The sequence below is a fragment of the Rousettus aegyptiacus genome, unplaced genomic scaffold, assembly GCF_014176215.1.
Source record: "Rousettus aegyptiacus isolate mRouAeg1 unplaced genomic scaffold, mRouAeg1.p scaffold_m13_p_3, whole genome shotgun sequence".
In the NCBI taxonomy this organism is placed as follows: Eukaryota; Metazoa; Chordata; class Mammalia; order Chiroptera; family Pteropodidae; genus Rousettus; species Rousettus aegyptiacus.
In genome coordinates, this window is record NW_023416306.1 from 78,067,190 (window position 1) to 78,090,677 (window position 23,488).

The 23,488-nt window shown below is 35.8% G+C and overlaps 1 protein-coding gene across 1 annotated transcript in view; it reads right to left on the minus strand.

The window, feature by feature from the left end:
• Positions 1 to 1,496: 1,496 nt before the first annotated feature.
• LOC107518834 (contactin-associated protein-like 3) overlaps positions 1,497 to 23,488 on the minus strand; it is a 192,690-nt gene continuing 170,698 nt past the window's right edge. Inside the window, exons 16-24 of the mRNA XM_036218262.1 lie at positions 21,821 to 21,991; positions 20,912 to 21,130; positions 18,834 to 19,073; positions 18,058 to 18,288; positions 16,679 to 16,812; positions 15,849 to 15,936; positions 7,766 to 7,984; positions 7,459 to 7,530; positions 1,497 to 3,256 (exon numbers count right to left, since the gene is read on the minus strand). Of these exons, the coding sequence (XP_036074155.1) occupies positions 3,063 to 3,256; positions 7,459 to 7,530; positions 7,766 to 7,984; positions 15,849 to 15,936; positions 16,679 to 16,812; positions 18,058 to 18,288; positions 18,834 to 19,073; positions 20,912 to 21,130; positions 21,821 to 21,991 (1,568 nt within the window). The 3' untranslated portion in view covers positions 1,497 to 3,062. The remainder of the gene's footprint in view (positions 3,257 to 7,458; positions 7,531 to 7,765; positions 7,985 to 15,848; positions 15,937 to 16,678; positions 16,813 to 18,057; positions 18,289 to 18,833; positions 19,074 to 20,911; positions 21,131 to 21,820; positions 21,992 to 23,488) is intronic.

Genomic DNA, 23,488 nt, shown 5'->3' on the forward strand with positions numbered 1-23,488 from the left:
AGGGAGGCCTGACTTCATTATGGAGGAAACCGATGTTCTTAACTTCTAGTCCCAATGATGACTGTTATTTGTATATTATTTTCCTTTCTATTTGGACATAAAACATGGGGACTTATTTTTTTAACTTTTATTTTGTAGAAAAATGCTATTTGCAACTGGAATCTGTATATTTAATTAGCGCTCTAGAAACCCAATTCTCTTGGGGAAATCATTTTTAACCAGTTTTGATTGTATAGGAAACAGTCAACGAATAACTTACTGATTGTTAAATTATTGTTCTCTGGCAAAGGTATAAACATCCACATTTATAGGTGTTTTAAATTCTTGTAAGCAGTAGATATTAACTACCTTGTGTTTGTATTTAAATATCAACATAAATAATATTAACAGGTCATAGTATTACCTATATATACAGTAGAGATAAATTAAAACACACCACTATAGAACGTATACATTTATACATTTTTTAATATTTAAGGAAAAACAATATAATTTTATAATTCCAGTTTTACTAAACTCTTTAAAAATATTCTCCTAATTTAATTTTAAAATGTTATTTTAAACACATAAGCAGTTAAAGTTTACAAATCAGTAAGGGAAAATAAATGATGCATCACTGTAATTTGATACGAATATTTTATTTTCCTTTTAGAGAAGACAACATAATAAAAAACTGCCTCAAAAAAAAAAAAAGAAAGAAAGAAAGAAAAAGAAAAGACAGCAGAGTGCAGTGAATCTCACTATCTATAAATCTCACTATCTGTAAAATTTTAGCTACCAAAGAGATGCATTCTTTTAGAATATGATGATCATTTGTTAAAGTTGCAGTGATGTTTACACTCAGTTATGCACTAAACAGAGCCTCTCATTTTTGCACTGAATCCTTCTCTAATCTGCATAGACCTTTGGGAAAAAGGTATGTTATCATTCACCAAGACAGATCCTTCATATATTACTACACCGAGATCCTGAAAATCCTTCATTATGCATGTAAAGAGATATCAATATAGATACAGTGTTATGGTAGATAGACTTTAAGGTGGCCCCCACGATCGCAGCCTGCTGGTTCATGTTTTTATGTAATTCCTACCCTTGAGTGTGAGCAGGACCTATGACTTGCTTCTCCCAATAGAATCCAGCGAAAGTAATGAGGTGTCGCTTCCATGATCCGATTACATTATATAAGACTTCCTTTTGCCAGCAAATTTACACTAGAGTTTCTCTGTCCTTTGCTAGCCTTAAAGAAGCAAGCTTTCACAAAACTTCCAGTAGTAAAAAACCTGAATGCTGTTAATAACCCAGGGAGCAGGGAGCTAATTTGTCCTCAGCTGAGTGTCCAGATTAGAACACAGCTGGCTGACACTTGACTGAAGCCTTTCAGAGGACCCAGAGGACCCGCGCCCAGCTCCTGACTCACAGAAACTATGAGATTATAAATGTATGTTGTATTAAGCCACTAAATTTGTGGTAGTTTGTTATACCTCATAGAAAACTAATATAAAATCAGAAGAAAAAAAATTTGAGAAAAGAATTAATACAGAGAATATCTTTTCTCATTGTTTAAAAAGAACACAGAAAAGAAATACACAGTCAAAGAAATAGCAAAGCTGAAAGTACATAGTTCTAGTAGTCCTGCTGTGGTCAAAGTAAGTAATCTAACACCTGGCAGGCACACAGCAGGTGGGGTAGGGAGAGTGCAGCACATTTTTATTGTAGTTGGCCACTGTGTGCAAACGGGGGCTCCACTTAATTATCTAATGATCACTGTCACAAAAGTAGTAAATGGAACAATTCCCATAGTTAATATGAAGTCTTGTTCTTCTAGTAAGTGAATATGAAATGAACTGGTCAATTTCTGGTGCTCTATTGAAAACTGACTCCAAATCCCAGAATCTTGATTAGAATGACAGATTTAATTCAGATCATACAATCTACGTCTCTCTTAGCATAAACATCCTTCAAGTGGTATTCCAAATTGTAACTAGGTGAGATGGTAATTCAGGGAGTGGTTTGCTTGATCACTTCAAAATTTAGAAAGGGAAATGGAGAACTTCGCGTCAAAATGTGACTTTCCCTCTAATAAATGAAAAGACAGTCACAAGAAATCAAAAGATTGTTGTGGGTAACCTTCAGAAATAGAGAATCACAAGACTACAAAGAAAAGTGACCCAATCGCCCCACATTAAAGAAAATAAATTTAGGATTATATTTCATTTAGATGAAGTGGATGAAGGATACATTTGCAGTGTTAAGCACAGAGTTTATACTGGCACGAGTTTAACTACAAAATGCACATTTTTGTGGGATCATTAGGTGATCTTTATTATAATCTAAAAAGACTATAGTGACAAATAACAAAGAAATATAAGCAAATTATAGCAGATTGGAATGCTTTACAAATTTGCTGCCTATGAATTTTCTGTTCCATACTAAACTCAATACTAGAATTTCAGAGCTGACATTCAGTACTCATTTTAGTGCTAACATGTATCCAAACTGCTTTAAAAGAGATAAGTAATAACAACACTCAGCCAAAAAATGTGAGATTTTTCCCTCAGGTTTCTAATGCAGTTTTGGTCACTGGGCTCTGGTTCACAGGAATATGGAAACTCACCCGAAGGCCATCTGAGAAGCACTTTTGGTATACCCATGTCAGCAGGGCATTGACAAATTAAGCATAACATAAGTTTCCATAAAACAAAACAGAGTCAAACCTTGTCTTTTATAAATTTCTGTGTCATATTTTTAAGAGAGTAGGGACGCAGCTCAAATCCTTGTTCTCACTTAAAATCCAAAGTCATTATGTAAATACATTTCAGTTTTAGAAGATCAGGTCAGAATTGTCAGAAACTGCCAAACAGTGATTAATGAGTACACCTAAGTCACTGCTACATAAATAGATCATGAAAGAGTACTGAGCAAAGCCTCCCAGGACTGGGTGTGAGCAAATTGAGGACTCTGCACACCACCACTTGTCCCAAGAAGACAAGGTGGGGTTTCATGGAGCCAATTGCTTAACAAGAAAGTCACATAATCACAGAATTAAGTAAAACCACTGCTGATCAGAAGAAATATTCTTTCTGGCTTTCGTTGACTATACTTTGCATGTTGAGTTCACTTTTCAGAGCAGTCTCAGCATTGTCTCCATTTTTTTGAATATTTGACTCGTTTTTTTTGTACACCCATCTCTGTTGATAAATACGTATTGCTATGGCAGTGGTACAGAGCAAGATAAATATCACAACTGCTATCACACCTAGTGAGAGAAGAGAAAGGAAAAACACAGTCAGAATATAAAATTTATATGCCAGTCTAACCAGAATCTATCCTACCATCATTCATATCATACATATAGATGATCTCAAATGTACAGTGACTTGGCTTGAGGTTTTCTGAGTTTATGATGGTGAGAAAGTGCTACACATTCAGCAGAGACTGGCTATGTTGTTCAGTAGGCAAGGTGTATTAAATGCATTCCTAACTGATGATGTTTATAATTTATAATGGGTTTATTGAGATCTAATCTCATCATAAGTTGAGGAACATCTGTATAACATCAGAAAATTTGAAACCAAGGGTATTATAAAGTTTACTTCTAAGTCCATATGAGCTTTAGATACAGCAATTTTATGCCTTTATCCTAGAGAGATTACAATTGGATTTCACTTAGTGTGGTCACACTTAAATTCGGAAACACAGTACAGTGTCTTAGGTCATGCCTACACATCATGCTAATGAGCAAGCAGGTGTTAATTATTTTAAGAGTATTGAGTGTATAGACCTGTCATATAGTAATTAAATTATGAATAAGTATTTTAGTGACAATTTGATTTAATTTTGATGCCGATGTGCTGCTGTCCTACAGTACTGTGGTATATATATCCTCTATCTCTAGTAGGCCAATGGAGTCTTAACCGATCTTGCCTTGAGGGTTCATGTCTTTGTGCAGTCTCCTCCTTTGCTTGTACATGGGGGCTGTGACTTGCTTCTAATCAATAAAAAAGGACAAAGGTTACGGGCTGTACCTAATTACCTGCCTCTGACTTTGTGATAATGCTACATACATAATATAGCGGCACTTCTCTTCCTGCTGGCTGCAAGGTGGCAAGCAGCCATGGTGAGAAACCCCACATGGCAGGAACTGCAGGCAGCTTTTAGATGCTAAGGGCAGGCTCTTTCCAGTGGTCCGCAAAAATCCAGATGCTCTAAGTCTTACAGCTGCAAGAGACTGCATTCTGCCACCAATCATGCAACACAGGAAGTGATTCTTTCCCCATTGGAACCTACGGATGAGATCCAAGCCCTGGCTGACACCTTGATTGCAGCTTCATTAGTCCCTGACACAGGACCCCACTGAGCTGTGCCCAAACTCCTGACCCACAGAAATGTAAGATAATAAATGTGAGTTAGGTTAAGCTGTTGAGTGGGTGATAATTTGTCATGCAGCAATAGATAACTACTATACCATAGTATTGATAACATTTAGCTAGATGGAAAGAGACTGTTTGACATCTCTTTTTGGAAATGTTTAAGTATTAAAAATATTAGCAATGCCAGTGGTTCTCAACCTTGACTGTATGACAATAACTCAGAATCTTTGGGTGTTAGGTCTGGATATCAATATTGTTTTAAAAGTCTCCCAGATTATTTTAAAGCATTGCCAGGTTGAGACTGTTAAGCTAGGCTGAGAAATGTTTACTCAAGCTATCATATTAGTGAAGAATGAATGTCCAGTCTATACCAATACACACACAAAACACATACATACACACACATTCACTAGTAAATATACTTTTAAGATTATTCACATAGGAATTAATATTTCCAATTAGCAAATGTTAGAAAACACGTTACTGCTTAGTTATGTGAATCAAATTTATATTGTAAATGAGTTCTTCATTATACTCTAGGATAGACATAAGCAAGTGTCGTGAAACCCAGCAAACTCAAAGCTTGACTGCATGTAATTAATTGGTCACAGGAATTCTTGAGCATGTGCCCAGAGCTCCCCTTAGATTGGATGAGGTAGCGTATTCATGAGGCTGTGAATATTCTTAAATATTCATAATCAGAATAATCATTACTTGCAATATATTTTGCATCTCAATTGGCAACAAACAATAAAATTGCTTTCATCATTTTTATGTTTAGGTATAGAACTTTGCTTTAAAGAGCTACATCATATCTAGTTTTACTATTAGGAATCAGTAACTGAATTACAATGATCAGGCAACTTAGTTAAACAATTACTGTCATCATTATACCAAAATAGCCAGGATTTCATGTGTGTGTTTGCTTTATGAGTGGTGGATCCTAAAATAACTTCAATCATCATTCACTATCTGAAGAGATTGAGATAATTTAAACAATGGATCTGACACCTTCTGGAACTTTCCCAACAGCAACTCCCATGTAAATGTGTTTATGACAAACTCATGTCTGCCTGATTGTCTACATATGTCTCTTTCTCTATCCATCCATCTGTCCATCTACATTGTGGATCCCTTGCCAGGAACAAACTCATAAATAGGAAGAACAAACTGATGGTTGCCAGATGAAAGGGTGTTGGGAAGAGCGGTGAAAAAGGGGAAAGGATTAAGAAGTACAAGTTGGTAGTTACAAAATAGTCATGGGGATGTAAAGTATAGCATAGGGAATATAGTCAAAAATACTCTAATAACTATGTATGGTGTCAGATAAGTACTAGATTTACCAAGGTGATCACTTTGTAGTGATTATATAAATATCTAATCACTGTTGTACAACTGAAATTAACATATTATGTCAACTGTAATTGAAAAACTAATATGTATATATTATATATAAAAGAAACCTTTGTGATTTCTGGTTTACCTGTTTGAATGTTGTTTAGTTTAATTCTCTTTTCCTAAACCATTCCCTTTGTTTTCAAGAGTACAAAATAATGCAAAATGCAGATTATATAGGCCCAGTAAACTGAGCTGTTATGTCCCTGACACCTTCTGTGGTCTGGTTCTCCCTCTATCAGGAGCCAGTAGGACTTCTTAGGGGAATAACACTGGTACAACTTACTTACTTTATATATCTTGCCAATGATATTTAGTCAAAAGCAATAAAGCTCTAAAGCAATAAAGTTCTATCACCCAGTTGACTATTGTTATCTTTGTTCTCTCTAATGAAAGGGTAATTATGATATTTTGCAAATTTTTGAACTCTTACTTGGAAAATATTAATCACATTAAGGTGATTTATTTTAAATTAGCTTTATAGCAAACATCTCATTAAAAACATATTAATTTGGAATAAGATTTCTTTTAAATTTTAACACAAAAGTATTCTTTTCAAATATATATTGTAAAAAACATTTATGTTTTGTTTCTTCCAGTTGTAAAATTGGGGTCAAATGCCTCACTCACTACAGAAATAAAGTAGTTGAGATAGGAATAAAAATGTTAACATTCTTACATAGATTTGGTCAGTCTTTTAAAATGTCTGAATATTTCCTAATTGTCTAGAGAAAATTTGTGTCCGAATAAAATGCCGGTGAATAAGTAGATCCAATCTGAGCAGGTGTGCAGCATCTTGAACAATGGACACCCAGTCAATATCCTAGCTCTATGAGTAATTATGAGTTATTACCTTATTTTGTGGCAGCAGTGGAATGGAGAGCAGTTTACTTCCTTTTCACCAAGGAGAGTTTGCATCTGACTCACATTTTAATAATCTAATTAAGCAAATTAAAATGTCTTTGAATGATAAGGGGGGATTTGAACATTCATTTTTGGAATCTAGATAAATTTGACCTAGATAAATTTGATTTAGGAGAATATACTGGAAGATATTTAAAATGCAATTCTCCTCTCTCTCTCTCTCTCTCTCTCTCTCTCTCTCTCTCTCTCTCTCTTCATATGTAGCCTCCTAAATTAGGATTAACACCAAAAACAGTTTTATATCTTTATGTTTAGGAAAATGCCAATTTTCATAGTTTAAGTGCTTCTAATTTGTTTTATTTTTAATATTAATTGAAAATGTTTTGGGCTGATGGACCAAGAGGTCCATGGCTACCTTGAATCGAAAAAACAATATATATTGCATTTACATATATATATATGTATGTATATATAAACACACACATATGAACATATATACATATACATATATACACGTATACAGATGAATTTGTGTGTATATATGTATATTCATATATATATTTATATATACTGAGAAGTCTTACTATATTAATGGTTATTTTCAAATGAAAGACCTTCTCATTATAGTTCGGCAACAGTTCTTTATAAAGCATTTCAGTGGAATCATCAGTTCCTTCTCCAAAGATGCTGAATTCAGTAGAATTACATTAAGATTGTCAGCAAATGTGTATGGTCTGCCACTGACGTCGTAATCATTGGGTCTTGATATTTTTTTGGATTATGCTAACAGCGATAACACCGAAGACCAGATCATTCGCGGCCCTGTTACCTCGGAGGACCGCGGAGCCACTTCTGTCCGCATTGACGAAGGGCTCTCCCTCATCTGTTGCTCCAGAACGACCTACAGTAGAAAAATGCAGAACGACAGAGGCGAGTGGAAAGGCGGGCTTTTTGAGAAATTCACAAATAATAGAAATAAAAGCAGACAACTGCAGCGGTAGAAACAAATGTGAAACGAAGAAGAGAGAATGGAGAGACCAAAGAAGGGCAAGGTGAACCAGCAGAGGACTTTTGGCAACTTCCGGGACGGAGACCTGATGGAAGACTGCGGGCAGAGGGTCACGCACCTGCGCCACCCGCGAATGGGCGGGTCGCCTCCCGCGCTGGGGCTCCAGGCCTCCCAACCTGGGCGCAGCGCGACTGGGCTACATATCCGCGGACGGTGACCGGAGCTGGACCTCCAGGGCGCAGCGCCGCCTTCAGCGGGGTGGCAGGGCCAAAGCGCACTGCCGAAAGGCAGCCGGAGAAGCCGTGCGCGCCCGCTTGCTGCGTGTCCGGGTCAGCGCCAGGGGGCTCTGCGGGTATAAGACGGACAGACTGTTAGCGCGTAAGGACGAAGAGCTGGGACGCAGGAATAGCCGCATCTGCACGGCAGCGAAGAAATGACTCTCCCTCTGAAGCTTTTGTCCTCCTTTCCTTAGGAAAGACCCGACAGAGCTACACCTGCGGCCTTGGTTATTGATCGGAGAGACGAACTACCCAGGAGCTAACTGCAGCCTCCCTAGCTGCACTGACGGGGGGCAAATGAATGACACCTCCTGTCACTTTACTTTTTAAATGATCATTAAAATGTTTTAACAGGTTTCATGGTCAGTAATCAGTAATCAAGGTGGTCAGAGTGAACTGTCTCCTGGGTTAGGAGACAGCGGAGCTCTGGGATCCCAACTGCAGTTCTAATTTCCACAGAGAGGGCCTGTCCTCTACCGGGGTGCCTCTTGGGGGATCCACAGCCACTCCCTCTCCACCCCTTCACAAAGGTGGTCTGTGCTTCCTTTCCATAAATCAAAGCCCTATCCTAGAAAACTGGCCTCACCCCAAGCTAACCTAAAAAGAGCAGCGATTACACAGGAGAGCGGAATGTCAATTCGTTCATTTCGTAATGATTAATTATGTCCCTCAGTGCACTTGCTCAGTGGACTTGACATCTGGCCAAGCGAAGTCAGTTGTATACATCAGATGTTTAAATGTGTCAGTCAGGGAAGTGTCCATGCAACCGGCAGAAAAAAAACACCTCGATAGGAGCCCAGGGCATCTTCCCCTTCCTTGTGTGTAGACGGGCTGGTTGACTCTCTTTTTTCTAACATCCATACGGAGAAATCCGTACATCAGTTACAGAAGGTCTCTCTCACAGAGCAGATGGAAAGCTCCTGGTGGCAGTGTGTTTTATCTTGTCTCCTGCACTTAGCTTAGTGTCTGTTGCACAGGATGCGTACATGTGTTTTATAATCATAGAATAAACTTAGTCCCATTACCACCCTTCTGTGGTCAGTTGAGGTGTTGAAATAGTTTTTCGGCTGTGGCACTTTCCAGGTGTGGCCTGAGGAGTACAGAAAACCCACCTAGTCGTAAAAGATTACTTGCATTGGCTCAAACTAAAAATGTACTTCCAGATTTGGCTGCTACCTTTAGTGACAATGAGGATGCCCTTAGTTACTTTGATATTTGATAAAACTCAGTGGCATAAGATGGCAGCATACCCTAAAGCTTCTACCTGAAGGATAACAGAATATGTAACCCTGAAATATATACCATTTTGATGTTAAGGTTATTTTGACCTAAAGGCACTTGAAAAACATCAGGTGCAAGGAAGACACTCTGAGCCCCCTTTTCTTCCTGAAAGCAGGAGATAAAACTCCCATGAAAAAGCTGTCCTCCCTGCACCAGGAGGAAAGAAACATTCTTATCACCAGAAGTGGGGAGCCCAGTGAGAGAAATCCATACATAAAAATCTTGTTAAAATAACTCTTATTTTCCTTTAGTCTCCCCATAGATTTTAGTTACTTTTTCACAAATGCTATTCTTCATTCATCCTAGTATATAAACACACGGGCCTATCTGCTTTTAGGGTCTTCATTTTCCTATGGGAACTCCCATGTATATTTAAAAACCTATATGCTTTTCTCCTGTTGATCTGACTTATGTCAGTATAATTCTGAGACTCGACCACTGACTTTAAGAAAGGAGAGGTGAAGTTCTGTCTACCCTACAAACTCATGAGGTGATTTTTGAATCTTACTTTGGTATCACCTTTTTTCCTATTAAACTTTATCTCACTATTTCAGTATGTCATTTTTGCAAGCCAAATCTTTTCTATTCTTATTCTTTCCTTGAAAAAGAGCTGTATCTTCAAGAAAAATCTAACTTTGAGAATTTTGGCAAATATGCTGGGAACCACTTAGGCTTTCAAAATTCTGTTCGGTGATTTTAAAGGCCTCTATGAACAACTCCAGTTAGGGGCATGTTTACATAGTTAAAATTGTAACAAACATCTCTCTGAAACATGCAGCTGCTATCTTGGTCAGGTTGATTATATGGAACATCAAAAAGCTTTATGCATGAGGAATTTCAGGTAGATTCTTAAGTATACTGGAGTAAAATTAGCTTGGGACAACTCAACTAAATGGTTATTGTGAATTAAAAGAGTTCTTTAATGATCACTTTCCTTTTTTATTTTGCATTTGGGCAATATGTATTTCTTAAAGAAAGGCATCCTTACTTTATACTTGAGAGACTGTTAAGTGGAGATAAAAATGGGAAAACACTATGATAGTAACATAGGACTTCTGCAAGGCTAAAATGCTGAAAAAACAAATAAACAAAACCCAAAACATTACAGGCTAATTAAAAGGTTTAGGTATTGAGCAGAAAGAGGAACTAGACAACACTTGCTTTCCTGGTCAAAGTCTGACATGAATGCTACCAGGTAGGGGTAAGAGGTCCAATCTAGGGCAGGTTTTCATCCTAATAAATTAGACCAATTTTCTGGAATTTATTTTTTAAAGATAACCTAGCTTCATTTATGTAGATTGTGCTGTTATCAAAGAAAAAAACGTTGGTAATATATTATATTACATTATATTTTCCTGTATTTCAAGAATCTGTACTTAATATTTATTCATATATGTGGATTTGTGGGCATGGACATGTGTGGATAGATTTATAGGTACCCAAATAGGCTATCATTAATCATGCAGATGTAACTTTCACTGTGTGTGCATGCACATATGGATGTGAATATATATTGAAAGGATTAGAGCTCAGAGTTTCCTATTCCCTTTATATTTTCAATCCTGATGTTATGGTTATGATTTATTTTTTGACTGAAGAAATTTTTTTTTAGTATTTTCCTCAGATAGGATGCACAGTTAATATTAAATCTCAATCCTTCTTTGTTATCTAAAATCTTTTTTAATACTTGTCAGATACATTACATTACCTGCTTGAGTTACACCCCATTCTTCTTAGCAATATAATGATGTGCCATTATTTTTCATCCCATTGTTACAAATGAGAAGTTGGATGCTAATGACGAAATCGTTATTTTTTCATTGTAGTAACTTTTGTCTATAAAGATTGGAAGATTTTTCTCTGTAATCTTTGTAATTCAGAAATTTTCCCAGTATTGATGAGTTCTTTGAATCTGCAACTCGGGTTTTCCTTTAGCTTAGAGAAACTGCCTTTTTAAAAATACACAATTATTGTCTTTGTTTCTTATTCTTCTGGATCTCCAATTATTCATGGTAGGTTTCCTAGATAAAACTTCCAAATATCTTTTATTTTCTCTCCTAATTTCTATCTCAATCTTTTTGCTCTGTAGTTTGAGACAGTTCATCTACATAATTTTCCAGGCTACTATTTAAGGATAATCAGTAATGATTCTCTCTTTTAGATCACTCAGTGAAATTTAAAATAATTATATTTATTTTAATTCCCAGAGTGTGTGTGTTTGTGTGTGTCTCTTTATTCAAATACCCTTGAGTGCCAAGTTTCATCTTAGTTGTTTTATGACTTTTTCAACAACTCTAATTTGATGTAGGAGTTTTTTTTTTCTTCCTCCTACCTTGGCTTCTAGATTCCCTTCAGGGTGGCATTATCTATCTATCTATCTATCTATCTATCTATCTATCTATCTATCTATCTATTTATGGGAGTTCCATGGCTGCCGATCTTATGATATATAGATCTTGACAATGTGGACAGTGCAGATTCTCTGCCTCTGTGGACATGTAGGAAGACCGTCTGACCCCAAACAAAGTGTAGAAAGAGGTCTCTCACAGTCACTCCCTCTATAACTATGGTAGAAAAGATGTGACCTAATGATAATGACTGTCTAGTCTCACCTCAGGTATGGGAGGGTCAGCAAGGATGGGCATAATCATGCTGAGCAGTGTTGACCTTCCTTTTGGTGGCCCAAGGTCTCTGAAGGCCAACCTTTCCTGGGATCCACAGGCTTCAAACTGCACCCTGGGCTATGCTCTGCTCTCCTTTGAATTGCAAAAATTTTTAATTTTAATGGGACTCAATTTATCTTTTTCTTTTTGTTGCTTGTGCTTTTAAGAAGACATTATTTAATGCAGGGCTTTTGAGAAACTATCTAAGAAACTGTTGTTTAATCTAAAGTCAGAAGACTTAACATCTCTGTTTTGCTTTAAGAATTTTATAATTTTAGCTCCTACCTTTAGGTTTCTCAACATTTTGAGTTCATTTTTATACATGGTGTTAGGCAGGGGTTCAACATCACTTTTTAACCTATAGATATCCATTTGGCCCCAGCACCATTTGTTGACAGGATTATTCTTTCTTCATTGAAAGGATTTGGCATCAATGTCAAAACTTAATTGACCATAAATATACAGTTTTATTTCTTGACTCTCAAATCTATTCCATTTATTATTATTTCTAGCCTTAGGCCAATATCACATAGTCTTGATTACTGTGACATTATACTAAATTTTGAAATTAAGAAGGGCAAAACCTCTAACTTTATTCTTTTTTTCCTGATTATTTTGGCTATTTAGAGCCTCTTGCATTTCCATATAAATTTTTGGATCAACTTGTCAATTTCTAGAAAAAATACTATTTGGATTTTGATAGGAATTATTGTTGAACCTGTAGATCAACTTGGGGAGTATTACCATCTTAGTAATATTAAGTCTTTTAATCCATGAACATGAGTGTATTTCCAGTTATGTAAGTCATTCATAATGCTCTCCAACAACATTTTGTAGTTTTTAGTGTACATGTTTTGCTAAAGTTATTCTTAAGCATTTTATTCTTTCTGATGCTATTATAAATGAAATTTCATTCTTCATTTCATTTTTGTATTGTTAATGGCTAGTGTATAGGAATGCATTTTTGTATATTGATCTTATGTCCTTGCCAAATCTGTTTATTAGCTCTAATAACTTTTTTCATGGATTTCTTACAAAATCATTTCCTCTACAAATAGAGATAACTTTACTTCTGCTTTTTTAATCTGATTAGTTGTTTATTCTTTTTCTTGCTTAATAGCCCTGGTGCAAATCTGCGTGACAATCTTGAACAGAAGTGGTAAGAGCAGATATCCTCCTCTCATTCCTAAGGTGGAAAGACTTTCATTTTTTCAACATTAAGTGTGATGCTAGTTGTGAGTTTTTGTAGATGCCTTTTTTTCATGTGAGGAAGTTCCCTTCTATTCCTAGTTCCATGTTTTTATTATGAAAATGTGTTGAATTTTTTCAAATGCTTTTTTCTGTTTATTGAGACAATCATGTGATTTTTGCTTTGATTCAATTAATATGGCGTATTACATTGTTTCATTTTTATATGTTGAACCAACCTTAAATTCCTGAGATGAATCCTACTTGGTCATGGTGTACAATACTTTTTATATGTTATTGGATTAGATTCGCTAATATTTTGTTGAAGATTTTTGCATCTATCAATGTATTCCTAAAATTTTTATAGACTTTTTGTGTCTTTTTGCTCTGAAATTTCTTGCTAAATGTGATAAATTCTTAGGCCGAGCATAGAATAGATTAACGTCTGTCATATAAGTCAATGGAGTTTTCAGCATTAAAACTCTAATCTCTCCATGCAGACCTCAGTAGGTAATTTCTACAAAATTATTTATTACCCAGTTCTCATATATGGATCTCCAGTTGAACATACAATCTTTCAGCAGATTTTCTTTCCTCACACAGAAAATTGGCCTACTAAGGTTTGTCTCGTGACTGTATTGATTTGAACTATATACAACCCATTGTATTTTCCCCTAGGAGGAGATAGACACATCTGTAGTTTGCACACTTTAAAACAAATTTTTGTTTTGTTTTGATATTTTAGGTTTAAAAAATTATTCTAATGTACAAAAAACAACATCAATAGGATACTAATTATACAAAAGCCTTTAGAGAACTAAAACTTAGGTATCTTACTGGGTTACATTTTAAAGCTCTCATACTTTAAGACTATAGGACTTATCAAAGTCAAGTCTAGAAAGAAAATTAGAAATCTTAAGATTTATAATGAAGGTAAGATTATATTGAATTTATCTTATAATAAATAATGGGAAAACTTAACCTTTTGATTATCACTAATAGAATCACTAGAGAATGTTAATAGCAAGAGTATATTCATTAGAAGACAATGCTAAACCATTTTTCCAAAGCACATTCAAGTAACTATTGACAATTATTGATTAGTCATAAACAATATTTTATTGTTATATTCCCTATTATATTACAAGTGCTCTGAAGGTAGATATAGTGTGTGTTTTGCTGCTAGGCATTTGAATTGTCCAATGAAGTATTAGGGAGCACCAAAAATTTTTGAATAAATGTATAACTAGATGAGTCAAAATAGCTAACAACAAAGAATACTGGTTAACTTGCCCTAGCCGGGGGCAATTTTCTTTGGAAAATTAATGGCTCCTTTCTTATCCAATCTGGTCAATTTTACTATAAGTGAATGAAAGGAATTTCAGCTACACTTTCCAAATCCGAACAAAACCGTAGTTTTCTTGTACAACTGATCTAAAAGCAGCAATGGAATTAGAACAGAAACTATCTTAAAGTTATGTAAAACATGAAAAGTTTTATTAGCCTTTGATCAAGATGCATACCTCTAGGTACAGATGAAATGAATATTTATAATTTTATTAGACTAAATTGCTTCAGGCTATAAACTTCATTGCTAAATTTTAACTTTAATTTTTATAGTCTGAGAGAGATGCTTTTGAATATACCATTACTGAATAAAAAATTAATATCTTCAAACCATGCTATTATCCTCTATATATTAACTTGGACAATAAAAATTTACATAACAAAATTTATTATTCTGCTTTTTTATTAATGTGATCCCTTTCATATAATGAAGTTTACTTCTTATATCAATTTCCATTATCTATTGCATATTTCTTTACAGATAATATATATGAAGCTAAATTATCTTTAAAAATAGTCCTTTGTCAATTTCACACTTTCTGATTGTAACTTTTTACCTTGTGTCACAGACATTTCTGAATATGCCTCATCTCTCCTGTCAGATACTGGAGTCATTAAGGACAGGAAGTTGTGTGCGCATCTGTGTTGTTTTATTGACCATATCTGTTCTCAGGGCTGGGAAAAGAGTATGCGCAGACATCTGTTCCAGCAACAAAGGAGAGATCAGCTTGCTGGTGGCAGAGAGAACCATCACTTCACTCACAGACTGTACACACTCCACGGAAGCGCAGCTCTGAGGTTTGCACACCCCTGAGATGATCAACTACTCACGCTGCTCAACCGAGGATAAAAACTAACAGTCAGGGAAGATAGTAGAGCTCAACGTCAGACAAAAAAAAAAGAGCAAATTCTTCTCCACTTGGATGTTAAAAGCAATTATAATGTAGTTCAACTGACAGCCAAGGATGGGTTCCATCTACTGTTCTCTAAAACTCAACTTGGTCTGTGAGCTTTTAGGAATTTCATAAAACCTTCTCTATCCAAATGCACACTATTATTCTCATGGGTGAAAGTTGGGAGAACAGTTTTTTTCTTTCGATTGTTTTTCCTAATTTTTGACCCCTGATTAATATATAATAGACATCTACCTTGATTTCCTCCTTCCTGAATTGTTAGAAAAATGCCAAGTTTCATTTCGTTATGAGTGATTACCAAGTAAGAGGGTCAGCGTGGAGGCATTTTTCAAGGACCACCCTTGTTCATCTTGCAAGCAGCACTTACTCAGAATTATATGTGCACTCAGACAAGAGGACAGCTTCCACCTTGATTGTCACTCATTGGGCAATCATGAGTATGACGAGAAGCTTCTTTTAGCATGATGAATGCTTCCTGTGTTTGCAACCTAACACTTCCTGTCCATGTCAAGGGAAGATACACTCTTTCTGTCACTTACCTAAAATCTCCCCCAACGTTAGAGATTTGACAGAATTGAATTCTGTCCCTGATGACAGGATGACTTGTTTTCTTGCATTCTTGTTAACCTAGCAAATGTTCCAAGAGAAGCAAACAGATGATAAGGGGATGGAAATCAAAGCCAGACCAAAAAAAAAAAATGATAAAGATAAGCCATATGTTCTTGCTGTCATAAAGGTTAAAGGAGAAAACTGTTTTATAAACATTTTTTATAATACTTCAAATTCAATTCCACCTCACTGCCCATCCTTCCCCTTCTATTTTCTTCATGGTTTAAGTATCCATTATTGGTACAATCCACAAAGAGATGCAATTAGTTATTTTAAACTTTAAAGCTTTTACTTATTTCAAAAGGAAATTTGTACCATGAGCATAAAAATGTATTATTCATACAGATTCAATATATAAAGGTTATTCCTCAAAAGCCAGCGACAATGCATACTTTAAATGCTCTGATATTTTTTAAGTGTATTCCCACTTTACTACCTTGTGTTTAAATTTCTGTAACATTTGTTCTTTAGTAATCCAATGGGAATTATAACTATGATAAGCTAGACAGCATTTCCCTACCCATACCAATGAGTACAGCCTGGTATTTTAAATGGTCAAATATTAATAATAACTTTGACACTCTCTTTCTAAACAAATATTGTTAAACAAAACACCTTGACTACATTTTCTGTCTTAGCAAGACAATACTGAATGTGTATCTCTTTTATTAGGATTTATTATCAAATTTTTGCTTTAGGTCTTATATTCTGACTGCCATAGTTCTGATTCCTGTTGCTGTTGCTGAATTTATGACCTTACCTCTACCGAGACCACTGCTGCTTCTCTGTTAATCTTCAGCTGATGAAGCTGCCCGTCAGCCAGGCTTTTAACACCAAAGTTAAAAACGTCAGGTTCTTGGTGTCTGTCTAGTTTATACCTAATCTGCAAACTTCCTAAAGAAGAGAGAATAACATTTGTAACTAAAATAGAATTGCATAAAAACTATCAATGTAAGTTCTAATACACATTTTATTTTATCTATTTAATGTAAGTTGAATCTATTGAGCATTTATTTGAGTGTACCAATTGTCGTTTTTCCTGGAATAGTGATTATTTATGTGCTCTTCTGGTAGGGCCAAATTCAGGATCTAATTACACTATTTTAAAAGTCAAGACCCAATGGTCATTTTCAAAGTTTTTTCACTTCCTTAATTAAAGGAAAAAGTCTAAGTTAAGCATATGGAAACCGCAAGTGAGGCTGTTAATTATTCATGTGGTATTCATGCTATTAAATGCTAAAACCTCAAGCAAAATTGCATTCACATTTAGTGTCTATAAGCATAACTTTTTTTAAAGTGACATTTCAATGTATTTTAATGTATTGTTGACATTTGCATAATTAATTTTTTGCACAACCAGAATTTTTTCCTAATGTTCTGCCATAATCAAGAAACAAAGAAAAGAGAAAAATGAGTGATTTTGCTACAAATTCAAATCTCCCGATCTAATTAGTGCTCTTCCTCACAGATGCACTCTTTAACCCACAACTCTGGTACTGCCAGTAATAGAGCCTGTCAGTCAGAGACTGTAGAAAGCTTTTCCAGAAGTTAAGTTTCCCTTCACTCTCCACCAAGCAAGCTTAAAGCTTGGTTTTGTTCTGCAACTGAGAATGGCTGAGAAAGCCCAAGTAGTCAAGGGTTGGGTAACTCTCATTCCACTTTCCCTTGTATTATGTAGATATAGTAATAATAATGACTTTTCAACCACTCCTGGGTAAGGAACAATCGTATTCATCTAATGCATATGGAAACAGGCTTTTATATGGTTTCACGTACCTCTTTATTTCACTTAGGGAGAGAATATATTTTCCATGCATAAAATGAAATATCTTATTTCCGAATGAACTGCAAGACTAATTTATTCATGTACAGAAGAAAAGACCTCCCAGCAATAACAAGAAGTGCAGTTGCACATCAAGTACATAAAATGAGGTTCCTCTCATAAAAGCATCTTAATTGAATCATTGAAATGTTAGCTTTAGAGGTAAAATTTGGGGTTATAATAAAAAATAAACCTACCCGGCTAACAGGAGAGCTACAGGGCATGCCATCATGTTTCCTCATTTGTAGTTTAGCAAATGACATCATGTTCCTACCTTTTGAATTCAGTCTTCTTGTTCTTACAGTAAGAACACTCACCATTGGGGGCAAGGATGACAGACAGGTACTCCTCCTGAAATGAGTTCACATAGAGCAATAAGCTGGGAGTCTTTGTGGTCCGGAAGCTCACTGTGGCCATTTCTCTGGTCAGTGTCAGATCCTCATGAAATAAAACTGCAAAAGAGCTGGAGTTCTTACTGACGGTGTAATTGTAAAGTTCTTGAAAGGTGTATGTAACTGATGAGCCACTTCCAAAATCTGCAGAAACTTCTAGAATGACATCCATTTTTGTTACGTTAGCAATATGTAAGTACAAGTGTGCTTGCTTTATGTATATGTAAAGAATATCTCCAATCCTTAAATATCTCGAGAGAAAACAATGCCATGCTTTGCTTTTTTTTTAATTTACAAATTTTAAGATTTAAAAAAGTGTGAATAAAAAGATGAATAATCCCCCCATATTTCTATAACCCAGGACTGAGCAACAATATTTTATTATTGCCACACCATTTACATAAAATTAAACGTCCAGTGTAAATGTATAGTTTAAAGTATTGCTCTCCTCAGGGTGTTCATTGCACTGAGGTCCTCTGAGAAATGCAGAGAACACTGACTTAATAATGTCTAACAGAGGTAGTCACTGACTTCTCAAGAACAGAACCATACCTCCTCCTAAGTTAGAAAGAGAGATTGGGACAAACGATTCTCTTTCAGCTGATCACAGAGAATCACCTTATCCTTTCTTTACATAATTGATCTTCATAGTCTTCAAGTCTCCTTTCCTTTGCATGTACGGGCTGCTCACTAACACTCACCACTCTCGCAGAATGGCCCGTCATAGGCAGAGATGGCACAGTCGCAAGCAATGCCTCTGTGTTTTTCTTTACAGCTCCCTCCATTGAGACACAGGTGTCCATAGCTGCTGCAGTGTCCTGGGCACCCAGGCTCCACTCCTGGTGTCACCGTGGCTCTTTCTTCCAGATTCAAGGCCAGCCCGTTCAGTTTCAGGGCCCGAATGCATCCCAAGAAGCCTCTCTGTCTGGTTGCCGTCCCACCTACAAGGGAAGCACTGCAAATACAAACATGTTCCTGGTCTCTTACTTGGAATTTCCTCTTCACGCCAAATAGAGGCCATACAAAAAATGTCAAAAAAAAGTGATCCGTTGAAAGTTTTATGAATAAATAAAATTTCGAAACTATAGGCTGTGATCAAATTTAAGAATCACCAAACGGCCTTGAATAAACTTTAACAAAAATATTTCTTAAGTTGAATTTTGTAAATATTTATTCTAAACATATTTCAAGTTATATTTAGAAAGATTTTGACAGTTTTTACATTCATTCCTTTAAAAAGATGAAGTAAATACCACCAATCCTTTTTAAAGTTTAAATCCAAAAATAATGGCGTGTACAAAATAGGTTACGTAATTGAAAGTCTTTGCAATATAAAATGTATTATGCACACTTACAACATAGATAATACGAATTCTTACCTAGAAGAGCTCTCAAGAATGAAGCTGTGAAAAGGAATTGAGGAGGGAGCAAAGAAAGAGAAAGGCAGAAGGGGTGAAACCAAAATCTAGGACCTCAGGGCTTTCTAACTCCATCCTGTCGGCTCTGAGGTCAGGTGATGTGACATTAACTGAATAATATGTACTTCTTGCTATTTCTATCATGTCTCATGTGAGCGTAATCTCAAATATGGAAGCACAAGAGTCATATATAGTACGAGTCAAGAACAGATTTGGGGCTTCTCCCCAAGGACTCTGAGTCAGTGGGCCTGGGATAGGTACCCCAAATCTGAATTTTCATCTAGCTCCTCAGGCTTTAGAAACATCCTGGAGGGAATGCTAATTCTAGATAGATTTTCATGAGAACTTTGTGCCTAGAAACTACAGTAATTAATCTCAGGATAATGTATCAGATAATAAAATAATTTTGTTTGATCTGCAGTTTGATGACTTTAAGCGAAGCTTTGACTCAGAAAGAATTAACTGTGCTTGAAGCTGAGTTTTATGGGTGCTGTAGATGTCCTCAGGCAAAGCAAACTGTCTTAATTTGTGATTTATATCAGTTTTTAGTTGGACAGTGTCCTTATTTACTTTAAAATACATGAGAAATGACCAAATGAGAGCTACTTCATTAATCTTAGTTTCCAAGATTAGAATAGAGTTGTCCGAAATGTACCAAAACTTGCTTCTCCCTTTGGGAAAAACAAACAATAAAAAATAAGCAAGTACCTTAAAGGGAAGACTTCTACTACCCAGAGCTTTAAACTTTAAAGAATGGACGGTGAGAATAAAGAGTCAGCCCCAATTCTGAACATGGCATTTGTAATGAGAGAGCAGCAGAGAGGGGGCTCGACTAAGAGGAGCCAGGCTCTGGGCTGGTGAGAGTTTTGCTGTGCATAGACACAGGAGGCTTCCTCTGTTGACCTGGTCTTCTATAGTCTGTTTTCAAGGGGACACTGGAAAATTCTGTCCCAATTACAAGGCAGTTTTTTCAACTGCACTGAGAAATGAAATGGGAAAAATGGCAAAAAAAATGGTTAATTGGTTTGTAAATAATATTGATAAAAAGTAACTGAAAAAAACACAAATCACCAGTGATATCGAGTACAAGCTTGGCAGTCTGTTAACACAGGATCGAATTTCTCTTCTAGTTGGGTTTCTATGGTCAAGTCACTGATCTCTTTGAGCTTCCATGATCTCATCTGTAAATTGGGTACAATAATCTAAGGAAAGAAATACTGAATATTAAATGAGCTCTTGATAGATGGTGCCGATAGTAGTAGTTGTTTGCACTTGCTATTATCACTGCTTTTATAGTTATAATTTTCTCTTGGTCCATCTCGACACTCAGTACAGCTTGGCTATAGGCCAACAGCACTCACCTACAAAGAGCTGGCTGTTGAGCTGTAAGTGAGTATGCCCATCAGCAGGGGCAGGCTGGGTCTTGCTAGGGAGCTGATCCACTTGAAGTGATGCCTCTTTAATGTTCCTCTCTGCCCTCACGTGGTGCCACCGATTGTCATTAAAGGGAGTAAGGGACTGCACCGTTACCTCACAAGGCCCATTCCCCACATCAAAGGAAAAGGTCACCTCTGCAGAACCTGGAAATATAAGGGTTGTTCAAATTAATTCACAGGGGAGAAAATTTAGTCTTGAGTGGACACGAGAAAAACACCATGACTCATTCCGTATGAAAACAGACCATAACAGTGATGCATATGTCACTCTGAGTTGACTAGGAGGGCAAAGTAAATCTGTATCCTTGAAGAAGAAAAACAAAGCTGATTTTAACATATTCTTTCTCAGAATTTATTATTGATCTTGCTAAGCCCTAAGCAGCAGAGATACTTACCTACAGAATGAAAACTAACATGTTAACTGGCTTCATATACATAAATGAGTTTATTTAAAGGTAGTTTAAATCTTCATATAGTTTTAAAAGCACTAAGTAAATTGTTGATAGTAAGGAACTGGGCTTTGTAAACATGAATAAATAGTGTGACTAGTCAATTATGCCAAACAATTTTGTAATTTAGTAAGCAGTTATTTGACTAGTTTAGTTTACTGTCCTGAATACATATAGAGTTAAAGCAGCACGAAATTATAGACTGTTGTGTTCCCTGAATCATTGTTTCACTCTCTCTTAAAAACAGTTAATTAAAATCATAAAATGTTAGTATTTAATAAAGAAATATAACTGACAAAGGAAGCATGGTGATATACAAGGAAGTAGGTTACTAAACAGGTGACTGCTGAATGTCTGGCGGCTTTGTCTAGAGTGGGTGACTCACCGCGGAGCTCTAGCCTGATGAAGTCTGTGATCCCCAGGTTTTCTACAAACACCCCAGAAGAAGCTATCGTCTTAAAAAAAAAAGACACATCAGCGCTAAGCTCTCCTCGGAACGTAGGAAAATGAAGATATGAAGTCTCTGTATTGAAGGAAGCTGAATTCCAAAACGAATCTGTTTTTTTTGTTTTTTTTAAAAAAAAGACAGTGAAAATAACAATGAAACAAAACAAATAACAATTACATTTTATATTCCTAGTATATTTTTTCTCACTAAATACATTCATTATCTATGTAAGCCTTTTTTCTGGGTTTTTTTTTTTCCCCCCTAAACATGTATCCATGACATGAATAGTGAGTGATTATTTTGAGGATTAAGATTCTGGACATGGCTGCAAGACAGTGGTGAGATAATCACTTAGAAAATAGTCTTTTTCTTAAAAAAAAAACAATGTTGCTTTTTAAGTTATCATAGAATAAAATTGACTTTTTTGGGACATACAGTTGTATGAATTTTAGTACATGCACGGATTTGTAGAACCGTCACCAAAATCAGGATAAAGGATAGTTCCATCACCCTAAACACTCCCTCTTGCTATTTCCTTATAATCACCCCGCCCCCCCCCCCCACACACACACACACCTTAAGCTCTGGCAACCATGATCTAGTCTCTGTTCAAATAGGTTTGACTTTTCCAAATATCATATAAATGCAGTAGGTAACCTTTTGGGAATGCCTTCCTTTCTCAACGTAAAACCTCTGAGTTGCACTCAAGTTGTTGCGTGTAGATATGTTTCATTTTACTGCTTTGTAGTATTCCTTCATGTGGATATGCCATAGTTTATTTCTCCACATTTAAGAACACTAGGGTGGTTTTTAGATTTGGTCAATTACAAATAGAGCTACTATAAACACTTGTGTAAAGGTTTATGTGTGAATGCAGGTTTATATTTCTTTAGGGTAAGTACTAAGGAGAATTCCTGGGTCATATAGTAAGTAGATATTTAACCTTATAAGAAACTCCTAAACAATTTTCCAGAGCGGCTGTACCATTTTTAATTTCTATCAACAATGTATAAGTGATACAGTTGGCTCAGATCTTCATCAGCACTTAGGTTTGTTAGTATTTTTTTTTTTTAAGAAATTCAAACTTGTGCGAGGTAGAAGATTATGGTGATTTTAATTTGCCTTTCCTATAAGCTGATGATGGTGAATATCTTTTCATGTGCGTATTTACTATTCTTACACTCTCTTCGGCGAAATGTCTGTCCAACTGACATCTTTCTTATGTTGAGTCTTCTAATCTAGAAACACAGTATATCTCTCCATTTACTTAGACTTTTTGATTCCTTTCTTCAGTGTTTAGTAGTTTTTAGTTCACAGATCTTACCCGTTTTTGTTAGATGTATACCTAAGTATTATATTTTTGTAGCTATCAAAAATGATATTGTCTTATTAATTTTGGTTTCCACTTGTACATTGCTAGCATATATAATTGATTTGTCTGTGTTGGCCTTGTATCTTGCAGCCTTACTGAGCTCACTTATTAGTTCCAGTCGATTTTTGTTTTTTTTTTGTAGATTTATTGATATTTTCTATGTAGAAAATCATACATATATCTGTGAAAAGGGTTTTATTTCTTGCTTTCCAATCTGTATATATTCCTTTCCT